Raw genomic sequence first — 12,935 nt, 5'->3', positions numbered from 1 at the left:
CTTTCTCATTCCTCACTCTCCCCTTTCCCTCATCTAATCTCTCCATTCCACCCTGACCCCCTTCCCCTCCTGTAATCTCCCTGCCAGCTGTTTCCTTCCTTTTTTCTTTCTCCCTTCCCTCCTTCCTTTTTTTCCTTCTCCCTTCCCTCCTCCCTCTATCCAACATTAACTCTCTTCCCATCCCTTTCCCTCCTCCCCTCCCAGCAGCATCTCTCCTTCTAACTCTCTCCAAGTCCAGTAACAGCTCTCCCTTTATCCAGCAGCTTCCCAGCCTCCTACAGTGGCTTCCTCCCCTTCCAGCAGCTCTCAGTACTTGCCTGCAGGAAGTTGCCGGTAAATCACTGCCCTGGCAAGTAGGAGAGCTGGTGGGAGGGGAGACAGCCACTGTGATCCCCAGGATTTTGCTCGCACATGCTGACCATCTCCCTCCACCTGCACCTGAATCTGCAGCTCTCTCCATTCTAATCACAACTTCCCCGCGGCCCTCTTCAGCAACTCGGCAGGGGCAGCGATCAAGACAGGCTGCCGATGTCGGGACCTTCACTCTCTGAGTCCCGCCTATTTTGTTTCAACTTCCTGTTTCCGAGCAGGCGAGACTCACAGAGGGAAGGCCCTGACGTCGGCAGCCTGTCTTGATCGCCTGAGGCTGGGAGGAACAGCTGTCAGCAGGAACCGCAGTCGGGAGGAACCGCAGTCGGCAGGAAATTTAACTGCCGACTTGATCTCGTCGGCCCTGCGCTGACTGGCAGAAATTTTCTGCGGACCGACACCGGTCCGCGGACCGGCGGTTGAAGAACTGTGATCTAAACTTCCTTTAGACAAATATAAAAGTAGATTATTTGTCATCATGACTGGGATAGCCATGCAAATGGTAACCAAAAATTGGGATCAGCTTAATTTCCCCTTTTGGTAGGATTCTTTATGTTTATGTTACAAATATGAGAAAATGATCTCAGAAATTACGGGTAATAATAAGTTATTTAAATTAATTTGGAGTCCATTGGTAAATTTTGTTAAAGTTGATTAGCTGGGTTATTCTCCTGATTTCTTAATTGAGTTACACATCCAGGTAGGGGTATTGTATTTTGATGTCACTTTTGATCAATAAGTTCAACATGATCCTCGCTGAAATAATGCATTTTGTTTTGTTCTTATATTGGGGTGTGAGGGTGGGAAGTTTCAAGTTATCAAGTTTCAAGTTTATTTCAGATTTGATATACCACTATTTCTGAAGTGCTTTTATTTTTGATGAAAATGCAATTGTGAAGTTTATTATATGTAGATGTATATTTTATTGCATTCATTTTGAATGAAAACTTAATAAAGATTAACCAAAAAAAAAAAAAGAAGAAAATATTATAATCCTAGCCGAAGTGGGTAGATTATGGGCTCCTTTTACTAAATCAAGGTAGAGCTTCTTACCATGGGCTGGCGAGGTAAATGCTCTGACGCTCATTCAGTTTCTCGCTGGCCTGCGCTATGAAGCTCTACCACAGTTTAGTAAAAGCCAGCGTATTTATATGTCCTGCTAAAAAGAAAATATTTAGTCCATGCACTTTCTGTATGTGGAGTCTATGTTGATAGCAAAAGAAGGTTCCCAGTAAATCCTGCAGCTTTCGCCATTTCAAAGACGTCATACGCTTCCTATTAGCCTTTTATTGTGTTTAACTACAGTACTTTTGTTTCTGGTGGGCTGCCATGCTGCTCTAATTTCTACCCCCCCCCTCCTTTTTAAAAATTGCAGTAGAGGCTGCCACACAGCAAATGGGCGTCAGAGTGATTACCGCAGCCGCAGCAGCTGCTACCGTGGCTTTGTAAATGGAGCCCTAAGGTTGGTTTGTTTTTTAAATTTTTCTAAGAATCGGCTGCCTCACTTTTATCCCCACTTTTCACTGTGTCTGACTAGTCTCTTTTTAGCATAAGAATATAAGAGTTGCCATACTGGATCTATCGAGCCCAGTATTCTGTTTCCAAAAGTGGCCAGTCCAGGTCTGAAGTACCTGGTAGAGTCCAATCCAATCCAATCTTTGGTTTTATATACCGATTCATCCCTACAATAGTGCTCGACTTGGTTTACAGAAATAATTGTAGGACATCGAAAGAGTATTAAGTTACAAGCTTCATCATTTATAATCACTCATTTAAAATAGAAGAATCAGTTAGGAATTTCTGAAACAGATAGCAGGATTCCATGTACTTACACCCAGGGATAAGAAGTGGCTTCCTCGAAATCTACCTTAATAATGGTTTGTGGATTTAATCTCCAAGAACTTGTCCAAACCTTTTCTAAAGTCTGCTACATTAACTGCTTTTACCACTTGCTCTGGCAATGAGTTACAAAGCTTAATTCGTTGAGTGAAAATATATTTTCTCCTATTTGTTGTAAACGTGCTGCCAGGTAATTTCATGAAGTCTCCCCTAGTCTTTGCACATTTTGAAAGCGTAAACAATTAATTCACATTTACCTGTACTACACCACTCAGGATTTTGGACACCTGTCATAATCTTCCTCAGCTATCTCTTCTCCAAGCCAAAGAGCCCTAACCTCTTTAACCTTTCCTCATATGATTGTCCTTTCATTCTCGTAATCATTTTTGCTGCCCTTCTCTGTTCCTTCTCAGTTCCACAATATTTTATTTTTAGATGCAGCAGCCAGAATTGCACATAGTATTCAAAGTGAGGTCACACCATGGAACGATATAGAGGCATTACAATATTTTCTGGTTTATTTTCTATTCACCCTATGATTTTTGGCTCGTGGGCCAATGTATGGGTATTAGAGAGGTTAGACCCAGTGGTCTCAAACTCAAATCCTTTGCAGGGCCACATTTTGGATTTGTAGGTACTCGGAGGGCCTCGGAAAAAAAAAAAAAATTCTTATTAAAGAAATGACAATTTTGCATGAGGTAAAACTCTTTATAGTTTATAAATCTTTCCTTGTGGCTAAGTCTTAATAATAATATGGTAATTTATAGCTAAAGAGACATATGATCAAGAAACTGTTTTATTTTACTTTTGCGATTATAAACATACCGAGGGCCTCAAAATAATACCTGGAGGGCCACATGTGGCCCATGGGCCGCGAGTTTGAGACACTGGGTTAGACTGTTGTAATGCCTTATATCTAGGGATGGTATCATCCAAGTGCAGAGCACTGCAGGTGATTCAGAATGCCACTGTGCATTTAATTTGTGGTGGTAGTAGGTTTGAACATGTCACCCTCCTCCCCTTTTACCTATTAGATTCTGCATAATATTTAAAAGTGCTGGTGTTGATTTTTCAGGCTATTCATCATAAAGTGCCTTGGTACTTATCACATGTTATGACGTTGTATCGCCCATGTCGATCATTGAGATCTGAGGTGGCGATGCTTTTGTCTGGGGAAGGGATGCAGCAGGTGAAATATGCTAACAGCAGAGCCATGGCCATCTCAGCGGCAGGGGTGAGCTTGTGGAACAATCTGGTTGGACAATTATGACTGATCAATGATGTACAGAGATTTAAAAACGTTTTTAAAAACATCTTTATTTGTAGAAGCTTTTTGTTTAGGTGGGTGAGACGCAGTTGGTAACTAACAGGATGAAGTAGATGCAGGTTGAGTAGCTATTATACCGTTATTGTTTAGTATTTAATGTTATAGATTTTATTATTTTTAATTTTTATGTATTTTTTGAACCTACTTAGGTTTAGGCGGGCTACAAGCATTTTAAAGAAATACCTATTCTTTTCTTAATAACTCATTTCATTATTTTTCCCTTGTTTGGCCACTGCTTCATGCTGGGCAGAGAGTGAAGAAATTTGTTTAAAAGGCAACTTTTGCAGCAGGTGCTGAAGATATAAATATGTGTGGGTATAACTTTTGGACTGATGATTTGCTTAAATGTTACATTGCATTACATTAATGACTTCTATTCCGCCTGTACCTCGCAGTTCTAAGCGGATTACATCAAAAAGATAACTGGACATTTCCAGGAAGAGGAGTACAATTAAAGGCGTTGGGGCCTAATACAATTTTGAAGAGAGGATACTAAGTGGGAGAAAGAGGGGAAAAGAATGGGGGGTTAGGACATCTGGATGAATTTTTTGAATAGTAGGGTTTTGATTTCTTTTCGGAAAGCTTTGAGGACTGTTGTTGCTGTCAGCAGGTTGGTGATGACAATCGTCAGCTGCATCTCAAGTGACTATGTACTCTACTTATCGCTTTCTTTCTTCCTTTCTCTCGTCTATTCTCAGAAAGACTGGCGCAATTAGAAAGTGATAAAATGGAGTTCTCGGCAGCAAGCGGCGGCGGCGGGTCTATCTTATCCATGCTGAGAAACTACCCTGAGAGGAATAAGAGTGCCACTATTACCCTGTTAGACTCTATCTTACATCTATCTTATCTATCCGTCTAGTATCTCTGCCTGCCTGAGTGGATGGCATAACCTTCAACAGCTAAGAACTAACGGGTCCTTTTATTAAGGTGCGTTAACGGATTTAGCGCACGCTGAAGATTAATGCGCGCTAAATTGGTTAACGCTCCTTAAAAGGGCCCCTAATTTTGTAAATTGACAAAAATGTTGGTGGCTTACTCTGCTTTCCGTTTCGTTAGGTCACAGAGTCTGAATAAAGCTGCACCTTTAAACTATATGGTGCTGAGATGAGCTGAAGGAGGAAAACACCATTTATAGTGACATTACTACTATTATTTCTAGAACACAACCAGATGTACGCAGCGCTGTAAAGTTTTTATATTAAAACTGACTTAGGTCCTTCCAACAAAGAGTATTGGAATCCTCAGGGCAATGTAGTAAGTCAGAAAGGGTAGGAATAAGCAGTATCACACGCTACGGGAAATAAAGACCATCTCTAGTCATTTCTATCCCTTCGATCTCACTGTATCATATACTGCAGGAAATCAAGTCCATCTCCTGGCTTTTCTACCCCTTCAATTTTACCGCAGCAGATGCCACAGGTATACGAGGGGCCGCTGAAAAGTTCTCAACCTAACCTCGAAGAGAATGATGTGGCGCCTTGAAACGCACAAGTTATTCCACACTTTTCGTTTCAATGGTATGAAACGAAAGGTGTCGTGAACAGTGTGGAATAACTTGTGCGTTTCATGGCGCCACATCATTCGCTTCTTGGTTGGGCCGAGAACTTTTCAGCGGTCCCTCGTAGAGATTACCTTTATTCCTTTACATCATGATACAAATGAGATTCGAGGGATAGAAATGCTTAAACGGAGGACTTCTGCCTTGGATTTTTTTTTAATGTTTAGAAAGGGGATCATTTTAAATGTCTCTGTGCTTTAGGAACCTTTTTGGTTGTGGGGATTCTTGTTTCTTTGATGGCACTCTATGCACTACGAAATCCCAAGATCCTTCAGCCTTATGATAGCTTTCAATGCATATAATAGTGCTGCCTTCTGTTGCCTTTTTCTTGTCTCTGATATAGGGGCAATTCTCAGTCCCACTCTGATTCCTGTAAACCCTGCCTGCTACAGCTGTCGTCCATATGGCCTCCCAAGCCCCAGTTCTCTCCTTATATGTTTGAACAGAAGACTGCTTTTCATTCCCTCATCTTTTCCAAAATGTAGGAGCACTGTAACCCAGTCCACAAGGAACTGCCCCTGCCCCTAATTCCACCCCACTCCCATTCTTGTGCTTTCTAATCTAATCTAATCTAAATCTTGGGTTTATATACCGCATCATCTCCGCAGATAGAGCTCGACACGGTTTACATGGTTAGGGAAGGAACGGAACTCCAGTGGAATTATATAAGAATGAGAGAAGAGAGGTTGGTGTGAGAGTGCCAGGAGCGGGACGGGGTTACGTTCTGGAGAAGAGCCAGGTCTTCAGATGCTTACGGAATGGTAGAAGGGGGCTCAAATTGCGGAGAGGGGAAGGGAGACTGTTCCAGAGCTGAGTGATTCTGAAAGGGAGGGAAGAGCCAAGTTTACCAACAAGGGAGATGCCTTTTAAGGAGGGGTAGGATAGTTTTAATTTTTGAGTGGATCTAGTGGAGGTTGGATTTGAGGAATTCCAGGATAGAGGGATAAAAGGAGGAAGGATACCGTGGAGGATCTTGAAGGTTAGGCAGGCACATTTAAAGTAGACCCTGGAAATAACGGGAAGCCAGTGGAGTTTGGATAGGAGCGGTGTGACATGGTCAAATTTACTTTTTGAGAAGATAAGTTTGGCCGCGGTGTTCTGGATTAGTTGGAGTCTGTGGAGGCTTTTCTTTGTTAAGCTTAGGTAAATGGAATTGCAATAATCCAACACTCACTACTGTCCCTCATTCACCTCCTCTTTTTTTTTTTTTTTTGGCGAGCTCCATCTTTGGTAGTGTTAGTCCAAATTAAAAGACCACTTCCTCGAGAGTGCTTTCAGCTCCTAACTCCTCTCACCTTGGGTTCTGCATCCCTAACCCTATATGTCATGTCTGTCTTTCCAAGTTAGAGTGTAAGCTCTTCCGCGCAGTGACCTTCTATTAAATGTCAAAATGTACAGCGCTGCGTACGCCTTTTGGCGCTATAGAAGTGATAATGAGTAGTAGTAGTTTTCACTCTTACCTTTTCTACATCCCCACAGGCAGGGGCAGATTTTTCTCTATTCCTGCTCCCTCCAACTGATGTCTCTCTGTCTTATCCATTTTTATTTTCTCTCTCTCGTCAGCCTCTTTCAAGACTCTTCCCTTCCTCGTTAGCACTATGCGTTATTCTGGGGCAGATTTCAAAGTGATTTTACCAGCTAGAACCAGCTGCTGGCTAGTTAAATCACCTGTTTGGGGGCGAAGCACCCATTTTCAGCACCACTTAACTGGTTAGTGTCACTGAAAAGGACCGGGTTGCGCCAAACTTCAACCTGGCTATTTTGGGGGCATTCCAGGGGCAGAGTCGGCACCTGGCCAGTTCATTGCCAATATTCAGCACTTAACCGGCCAAGGCCAGCGTGTAAAAAGTCTTTATGTGGTTCACTATAGCCGGTTAAGTGCTGAGTTGTGAGTATCGCAGCGAACCGGTTAGGCGGTAGCTGGCTCTACAAACCTGGAAATTCAATGCTGACGTCTGGACACAGCCCGGCATTGAAAGTCCAGGGATAACGGCGTTGGCGGTCAGCAAAACGCCGACTGCTGCTGGCGGAATACCACCCCCCACCCCCCCCTGCTGTATAGTGAAGTAATACAGTAAATAAAAGCAAGAGAAGGTAATATTTAGTGAGAGCGGCCAGCCAATTAATTCAAAAGCCAGCTACAACATTTTAAGTTAATATGTATTTTCAGCACCTGTACTCCTGGGTAGTCACTGCCGATGAACGCATGCATTCACCGCTAATTGCCGTCACAATGATTCGTTTTGTTTAGGTCTGCTGTTTAGACTATGAAGCCTTCTTACCTGGACAGCAGCTGAAAATTCCCTGATGTACATCATTTTATTTATCCCCCGCCCCCCTTTTACAAAACAGTAGCGCAGTTTTAGCGCCAGCTGTGGCCGGCGCTAAAAACCGTGCTGTGGGTATATTTCTTATATTTTGCTTATGTTGTTTTTTTTATATATATGTACTGTTTGGACAAGATATATTAAGTGATTTACAATCAGATACACAAACATTATTTTCCTATCTGTCCCAGCAGGCTCACAGTCTGTCTAATGTACCTGGGGCAGTGGAGGACAAAGAGCGGTGCAAGATTTGAACCCACAACTTCAGGATGCCGAGGCTGTAGCTCTAACCACTACAACACACACGTCTCCTTATATCCTAAGTGGTTTACACTGAATAGCAGTCAGGTACTCTAAGTATTTATAATACTGCCTCTCCACCCTCACCGTGCTCTCCTTTTCTCCCTTCATTATGCAGATAGTGGCAGAGCGCTTTTCTGTCATTATATAGCCACAGTTCTGTACAGGGCGTCAGGAGTTAGGCACGAAGATGTAGATCTTGGGCTTAGTGTGCTGCAAAGGCATCCGGGAGCCCAGATTCTGTTACACAATGCTAACATAAATTGTCGTTTACATGTTGACATTTAGGTGTGCCCATTCACGCTGAATGCGACATTATAGTGCATAACGCAGTGTTCTATAAGTTATGTTCATATTCTTGGACATGCCCTCGTCCTTTTGCAAGTACGCTCTAGTTATAAAATACCGGTTAGCACCCAATTGTAACACTCAGTGCTAATATTCTGTTTATTATTATTATTATTGAATTTATAATGTAAATATTTTACACAAATGAAATAGAAAGAAATCATAGTCCACTTCAATGGGAAGAAGCAGCAAGTACTTATAAAGGAAACTAAATTTAATCCAAATAAACCCCACCCCCTTCATCATTTATTCTAAATTTTCATATATCCACTCATATTATCCCTGAACAGATGCTTCTTTTTTTCAGTCAATAACTTTTCAAGCTGGGAAGAATCAAAGTAAATATATCTTATGGAATTCAAGGTTATCACACATTTACAGGGGAACTGGAGGAAAAAAAAAAAAAAATCTCCTCCCAATGTTGTCACCCTGTCTTTTAATTTAAGAAATTTGTTTCGATGTAACTGTGTAGACCTGGCCACGTCCGGAAAAATCAGGAGAGGGTGACCTCAAAACAGAACATCTTTTTTTTTTTTGAAAGTGCAACTTCAGTATATTAATTTTTTTCCTGCTCATTTGAGAGGGTGACCAAAAGGATTGCCCTTGTGGTAATATCCTCATGAGAGGAAGGATTCCAGGAAATTAGACAAATGAATTGATTCTAAGTCGGCTCCCTCTTTGGCTCCTTCTTCAACCATCCCACATTGAGGAACAAAAACATATTGACATTCAGAAATAACCAATTCCTCCATTTTATTCTACAGCAATCTTATTTGTACTCTAACTATAATCTATTTGTTATATCACACAGTAACGTACAGTCAATTTAATATCCAATTTGCAAGTTCTTCCAGAATTAATCCAGGTACCTCTCCTCCCTTGTAACCAAAAACCCCCCCAAAACTGTTGTAACTTCACTGGAAATGTCCAGTTAGCTCTTTTGTAATCCGCCTTGAACTGCAAGGTATAGGCGGAATAGAAGTCCCTAATGTAATGTAATGTAATGTAGGAATATCTCCTTTAAATAGCTTCACAATATCTCAGGAGACAAAAGGCCACATATAGGAAAATTCAAAATAGTAATCTATAATTTAAGTGCAGAAATAGGCAGCTAACATTGGGGATAAGTGGCTCAATAATACCTAGATCACGTCTACACATTTATCAGCTGCAGGTAAACATATAAGTCTCTTTTTGTTCAATTCGTAGGGATGTGTGGAAAAGATGCCGTAACATAGGAATGAGTGTGTTGTGGGAAGTTCGGTACTCACATCTTGTGGGATGAGTGAAGCAGGCTCAATGGGAGGCTGACAGTGACCAGGCTCCTTCCATCCTCCAGACGGAGAAGGCGTAACTGAGCCTCTCGTGCGCCAGGTAGTTGCAGCTGGAGATCTTGTGGTCCAGCTCGTCACTCTGAAGCACCTGGTAGAGAAAGTCTATGTAACGCGAGGCCAGCTTCAATGTCTGGATCTTGCTGAGCTTGTCAGAGGGCAGCGTGGGGATGATCTTGCGCAGTTCCGCAAAGGCATCGTTCAGGGACTGGGTGCGCTGCCTCTCCCGCACGTTGGCAATCACCCTCTGCGTGTGGATGTCCTCGAAGGACTGAGGCAGCAGCGGGGGAGGGCTTCGCTTGCTGCGCTTGCTCGACAGTAAGGGAGAGCCTCGGTCCTGAGGGTGACGGCTGCTTAGCTGGGTCCTCTTGCGGATGCACTTCTTGTGCATGTGGTCGGCCTCCTCCTCGCTGGTCCCCAGGCTCCCTTCAGGGGAATGGGGGCACGCTGTCTCCTCTTTCATCGTCTAGGGAGAGTAGTGTCTCAATTCCCGATGAGCCTCCTGCTGCCTTCTGCACCCCTAGCTTTGGATCTCAGAGGGATGGTGATAGGCAACGGCACATTAGTGAAGCAGTCTCTCACTACACAGCAACGCAAGGGATGTGTAACCCTGGCATGCTGCTTGCTCACCACACACCTTCCCAGTTCAGCAGACTCTGTAAACTTTGAATCGTTCAAACACTTTATTCATCCCCTCCTTTCTTTCATTTCTTTTTTTTTGGGGGGGAGGAGGGAAGGGGGGCAGGCAGACAGGAACACTGGAAGAAATTGGTAAGTTTTTTTTTCCTCATTGGATAGTTCAAGGGGAGGGGGAAGGGCCATGTCAAAACCAATCCATTACTGGAAGGAAAGAGCGGTGCTGCAAGAGGTTATGGGCTCCAGACCTTACCCCAGAGGCACAAGGCACACTGCTACCCAGATGTTGGGAAGTGGGAATTGAAAGCGGCATATTAAGCAGCAGAAGGATTAGTGGGGGAGAGGGAGTCCCAGGACACCAACGGCTTTGCTCATTTATCCAAGGTCGGACTAAGGTTTAAAGTTTCACAACAGAAACTTATTTTTTCACCTGATTTTTTTTTTTTTTTTTGGGGGGGGGGGGGTTCAGCTGGCTGCCCTCATTCAAGTTCAGAATTTTTCATTGACCAGAGCACAGGCTTACCAGATGACTCCCGATTACCTAGAACAAGCTGAGTCAGTCCTGGTTTTATCCCACAGCATGCATGGATAAAGGTCAGTTCTAAAACAGGGAGCCCACATTGACATGAGTGCTTACACGTATAGCATAGTGGCAGGTTTGCACATCTGTGGTCACTTAGCTGTGAAAATGATAGCAGGGCGCTTCAGTGCTACTCTGTAATGGTACAGTTAAGTGCAGAGTACATCAATGCAAAGGGGAATTTACATGGACAGAGTATGGATGGGGCATGAGCAAGGCTCCGAAAAGAGAGCTCTTCAGCTTTGCCTCCTTTTGCCTCTCAAATTACATATACTAAAAGGCCATTCCCCATGTGGAAAGTGCAGTGTCTGTAAACACAACTTGCACTTTTCCAAATTTGTACACCCCCAGACAAAAAAAAGAATATGTTCTGAAACACCGTACTGATTGTAACACAGTGAATGTGGCAAGTTTTCGAGCCCTCGCAGTGCTACTATCAATAAAGTGAACTTTGAACTTTACACCCGTGGCTGAATTACTGACATCTCGTCCTCACGACTTCTTTGTGCATGAGAGAGGCTGCCACATACACATGTGGGGCTAATTATCCAGCTGGTGACAGCAATTTTTTCACCGCCTTATACTTTACGCCCAGATCAGTGGTGTAGCCAAAGGTGGGCCTGGATGGGCAGAGGCTCATCCATTTTGAGCTGAGGCTCACCCAGCATAGCTGGTTTATGACTGGTGGGGATCTGTAAGCCCCACCAGTTGAAGACCCACAGTGATCTGGTGTTTCTTAGCTTCATGCTCCCAACCCTCCTGGTGCCTTTCAAATCCTTCAATTGTAGTGAGCAGCAACTCATTCCAGCAGCTCATGCTGGCCCTGAGCCTTCCTTCTGATATAACTTCCTTTTCATGGGGTCAGGAAGTTGCATCAGAGGGAAGGCTCATGGTCAGTGTGAGCAGCCAGTACGAATCGCTGCCGGGCCAGTTCCAGGAAAGTGTTAGTGGAGTGAAATTAAAAGGTGCCAGATCATTTGGGGGAGGGGGAGATGTTGGGCAGGGGTCAATCACACCCAAAATTTGGGTGTCTGGCTACATCTCTGCAATGCCAGGCCATGTCCAAGAACCGGCATTGAACTTCTCGGTATGTATGGATAGCTGGTACTTATCCGGTTAAGGAAGGGCCAATATTCAGCCCTTCACCAGATAAGTTAAACCAGACAAAGCTAGGACTGTGCTTTATGTGGTCCAATTTATCTAGTCAACTTATCTGGTTAAGTGCTGACCCCATCAGGCTCTACTCGATATAGTTGTTTCAGCTTAGGCAGTTGGAGGGGTTTTTCAGTGGGGTTGTCAAGTTAAGTGCTGCTGAATATCCCCAGATACCCCACAAAAGTGATTGAACCAAACAGGAGCCTTTCCTGCCTGGCTGAATTGCTTTTCATTTTCATTTTCATTCCATCTTTATTTAATATACCGCAAATAGTCAAATACAAAGTGGCTCACAAAAATAAATTATATGGGAAACAGAAAAGGAAAACAAATAAGAGGATAAGCTAATTACAATAAGGAGAGAGAAAGGGATTAATTAAATGACCTAATTAGAGGAAACAAAGTGAGGGAAATAATAAAAAGAAGGCAACATAAGTGAAGTAAAAGGAAAATAAAAGAAGATAGCTTCTACAGGCCATCAAATGCAACTGCATTGATAAATTTAAGTCACATAGCTTAAGTAATACAGTAAGATGTGTTTTCCTGTCTCGTGTACACAACTGCAATTACTGCTGGCACATAAATATAAGGTGTACTGATACCAGCTTACAACTAGTATTCTAGAATGGAATGTGGGCGCCTGGGTGTCATCATTTATTTATTTAAAACATTTTTAATCCGCCTTTATCTAAGGCGGCTCACAAATCTTAATACAACTTGGAAACTAAGGTTCTCATCATGCTGCAACAGGCCCCTAAATGGAAGTGCCTAGGTACAGAATTCTCTCCATAGTGTTTCTTTGCTTAGGAAAATAAATATAACGAGCATGCCACAAGGATTTACGCCAACTAAAACGTAGTATGAATCTTGGAGCACAGGTTTAGGAGTACATCCCTTACATTTTATTACCATTTTTCCCCCAGTTTATTTAAGAATTTTTTAAACCGCCCTAACAAGGGGCTCCTTTCACTAAGCTGCGATAGCGGTTTTAGCGCGTGCTAGACCTTAACGCCAGCACTGAGTTGGCGTTAGTTCTAGCTGCATAGCGGGGGTTTACGTGCGCTAAAATCCTGCATGCGCTAAAAACGCTTTCGCAACTTAGTAAAAGGAGCCCAAAGTTTCAAGGCGGTGTACAGTTAAAAAAATTAGGTTTTTATAGACATAC

General features: G+C 43.0%; 1 protein-coding gene across 1 annotated transcript in view; it reads right to left on the bottom strand.

Moving 5' to 3' along the window:
- The window catches only part of LOC117357912 (twist-related protein 2-like), a 97,865-nt gene extending 87,833 nt beyond the window's left edge, over positions 1-10,032 (bottom strand). The window contains exon 1 of the mRNA XM_033939164.1: positions 9,340-10,032. Within this exon, the coding sequence (XP_033795055.1) occupies positions 9,365-9,862 (498 nt within the window). The 5' untranslated portion in view covers positions 9,863-10,032 and the 3' untranslated portion in view covers positions 9,340-9,364. The remainder of the gene's footprint in view (positions 1-9,339) is intronic.
- Positions 10,033-12,935: the final 2,903 nt, after the last annotated feature.

This window comes from Geotrypetes seraphini, chromosome 3 (genome assembly GCF_902459505.1).
Source record: "Geotrypetes seraphini chromosome 3, aGeoSer1.1, whole genome shotgun sequence".
Taxonomy (NCBI): Eukaryota; Metazoa; Chordata; class Amphibia; order Gymnophiona; family Dermophiidae; genus Geotrypetes; species Geotrypetes seraphini.
This window is presented reverse-complemented; position numbering and strand designations above follow the sequence as displayed.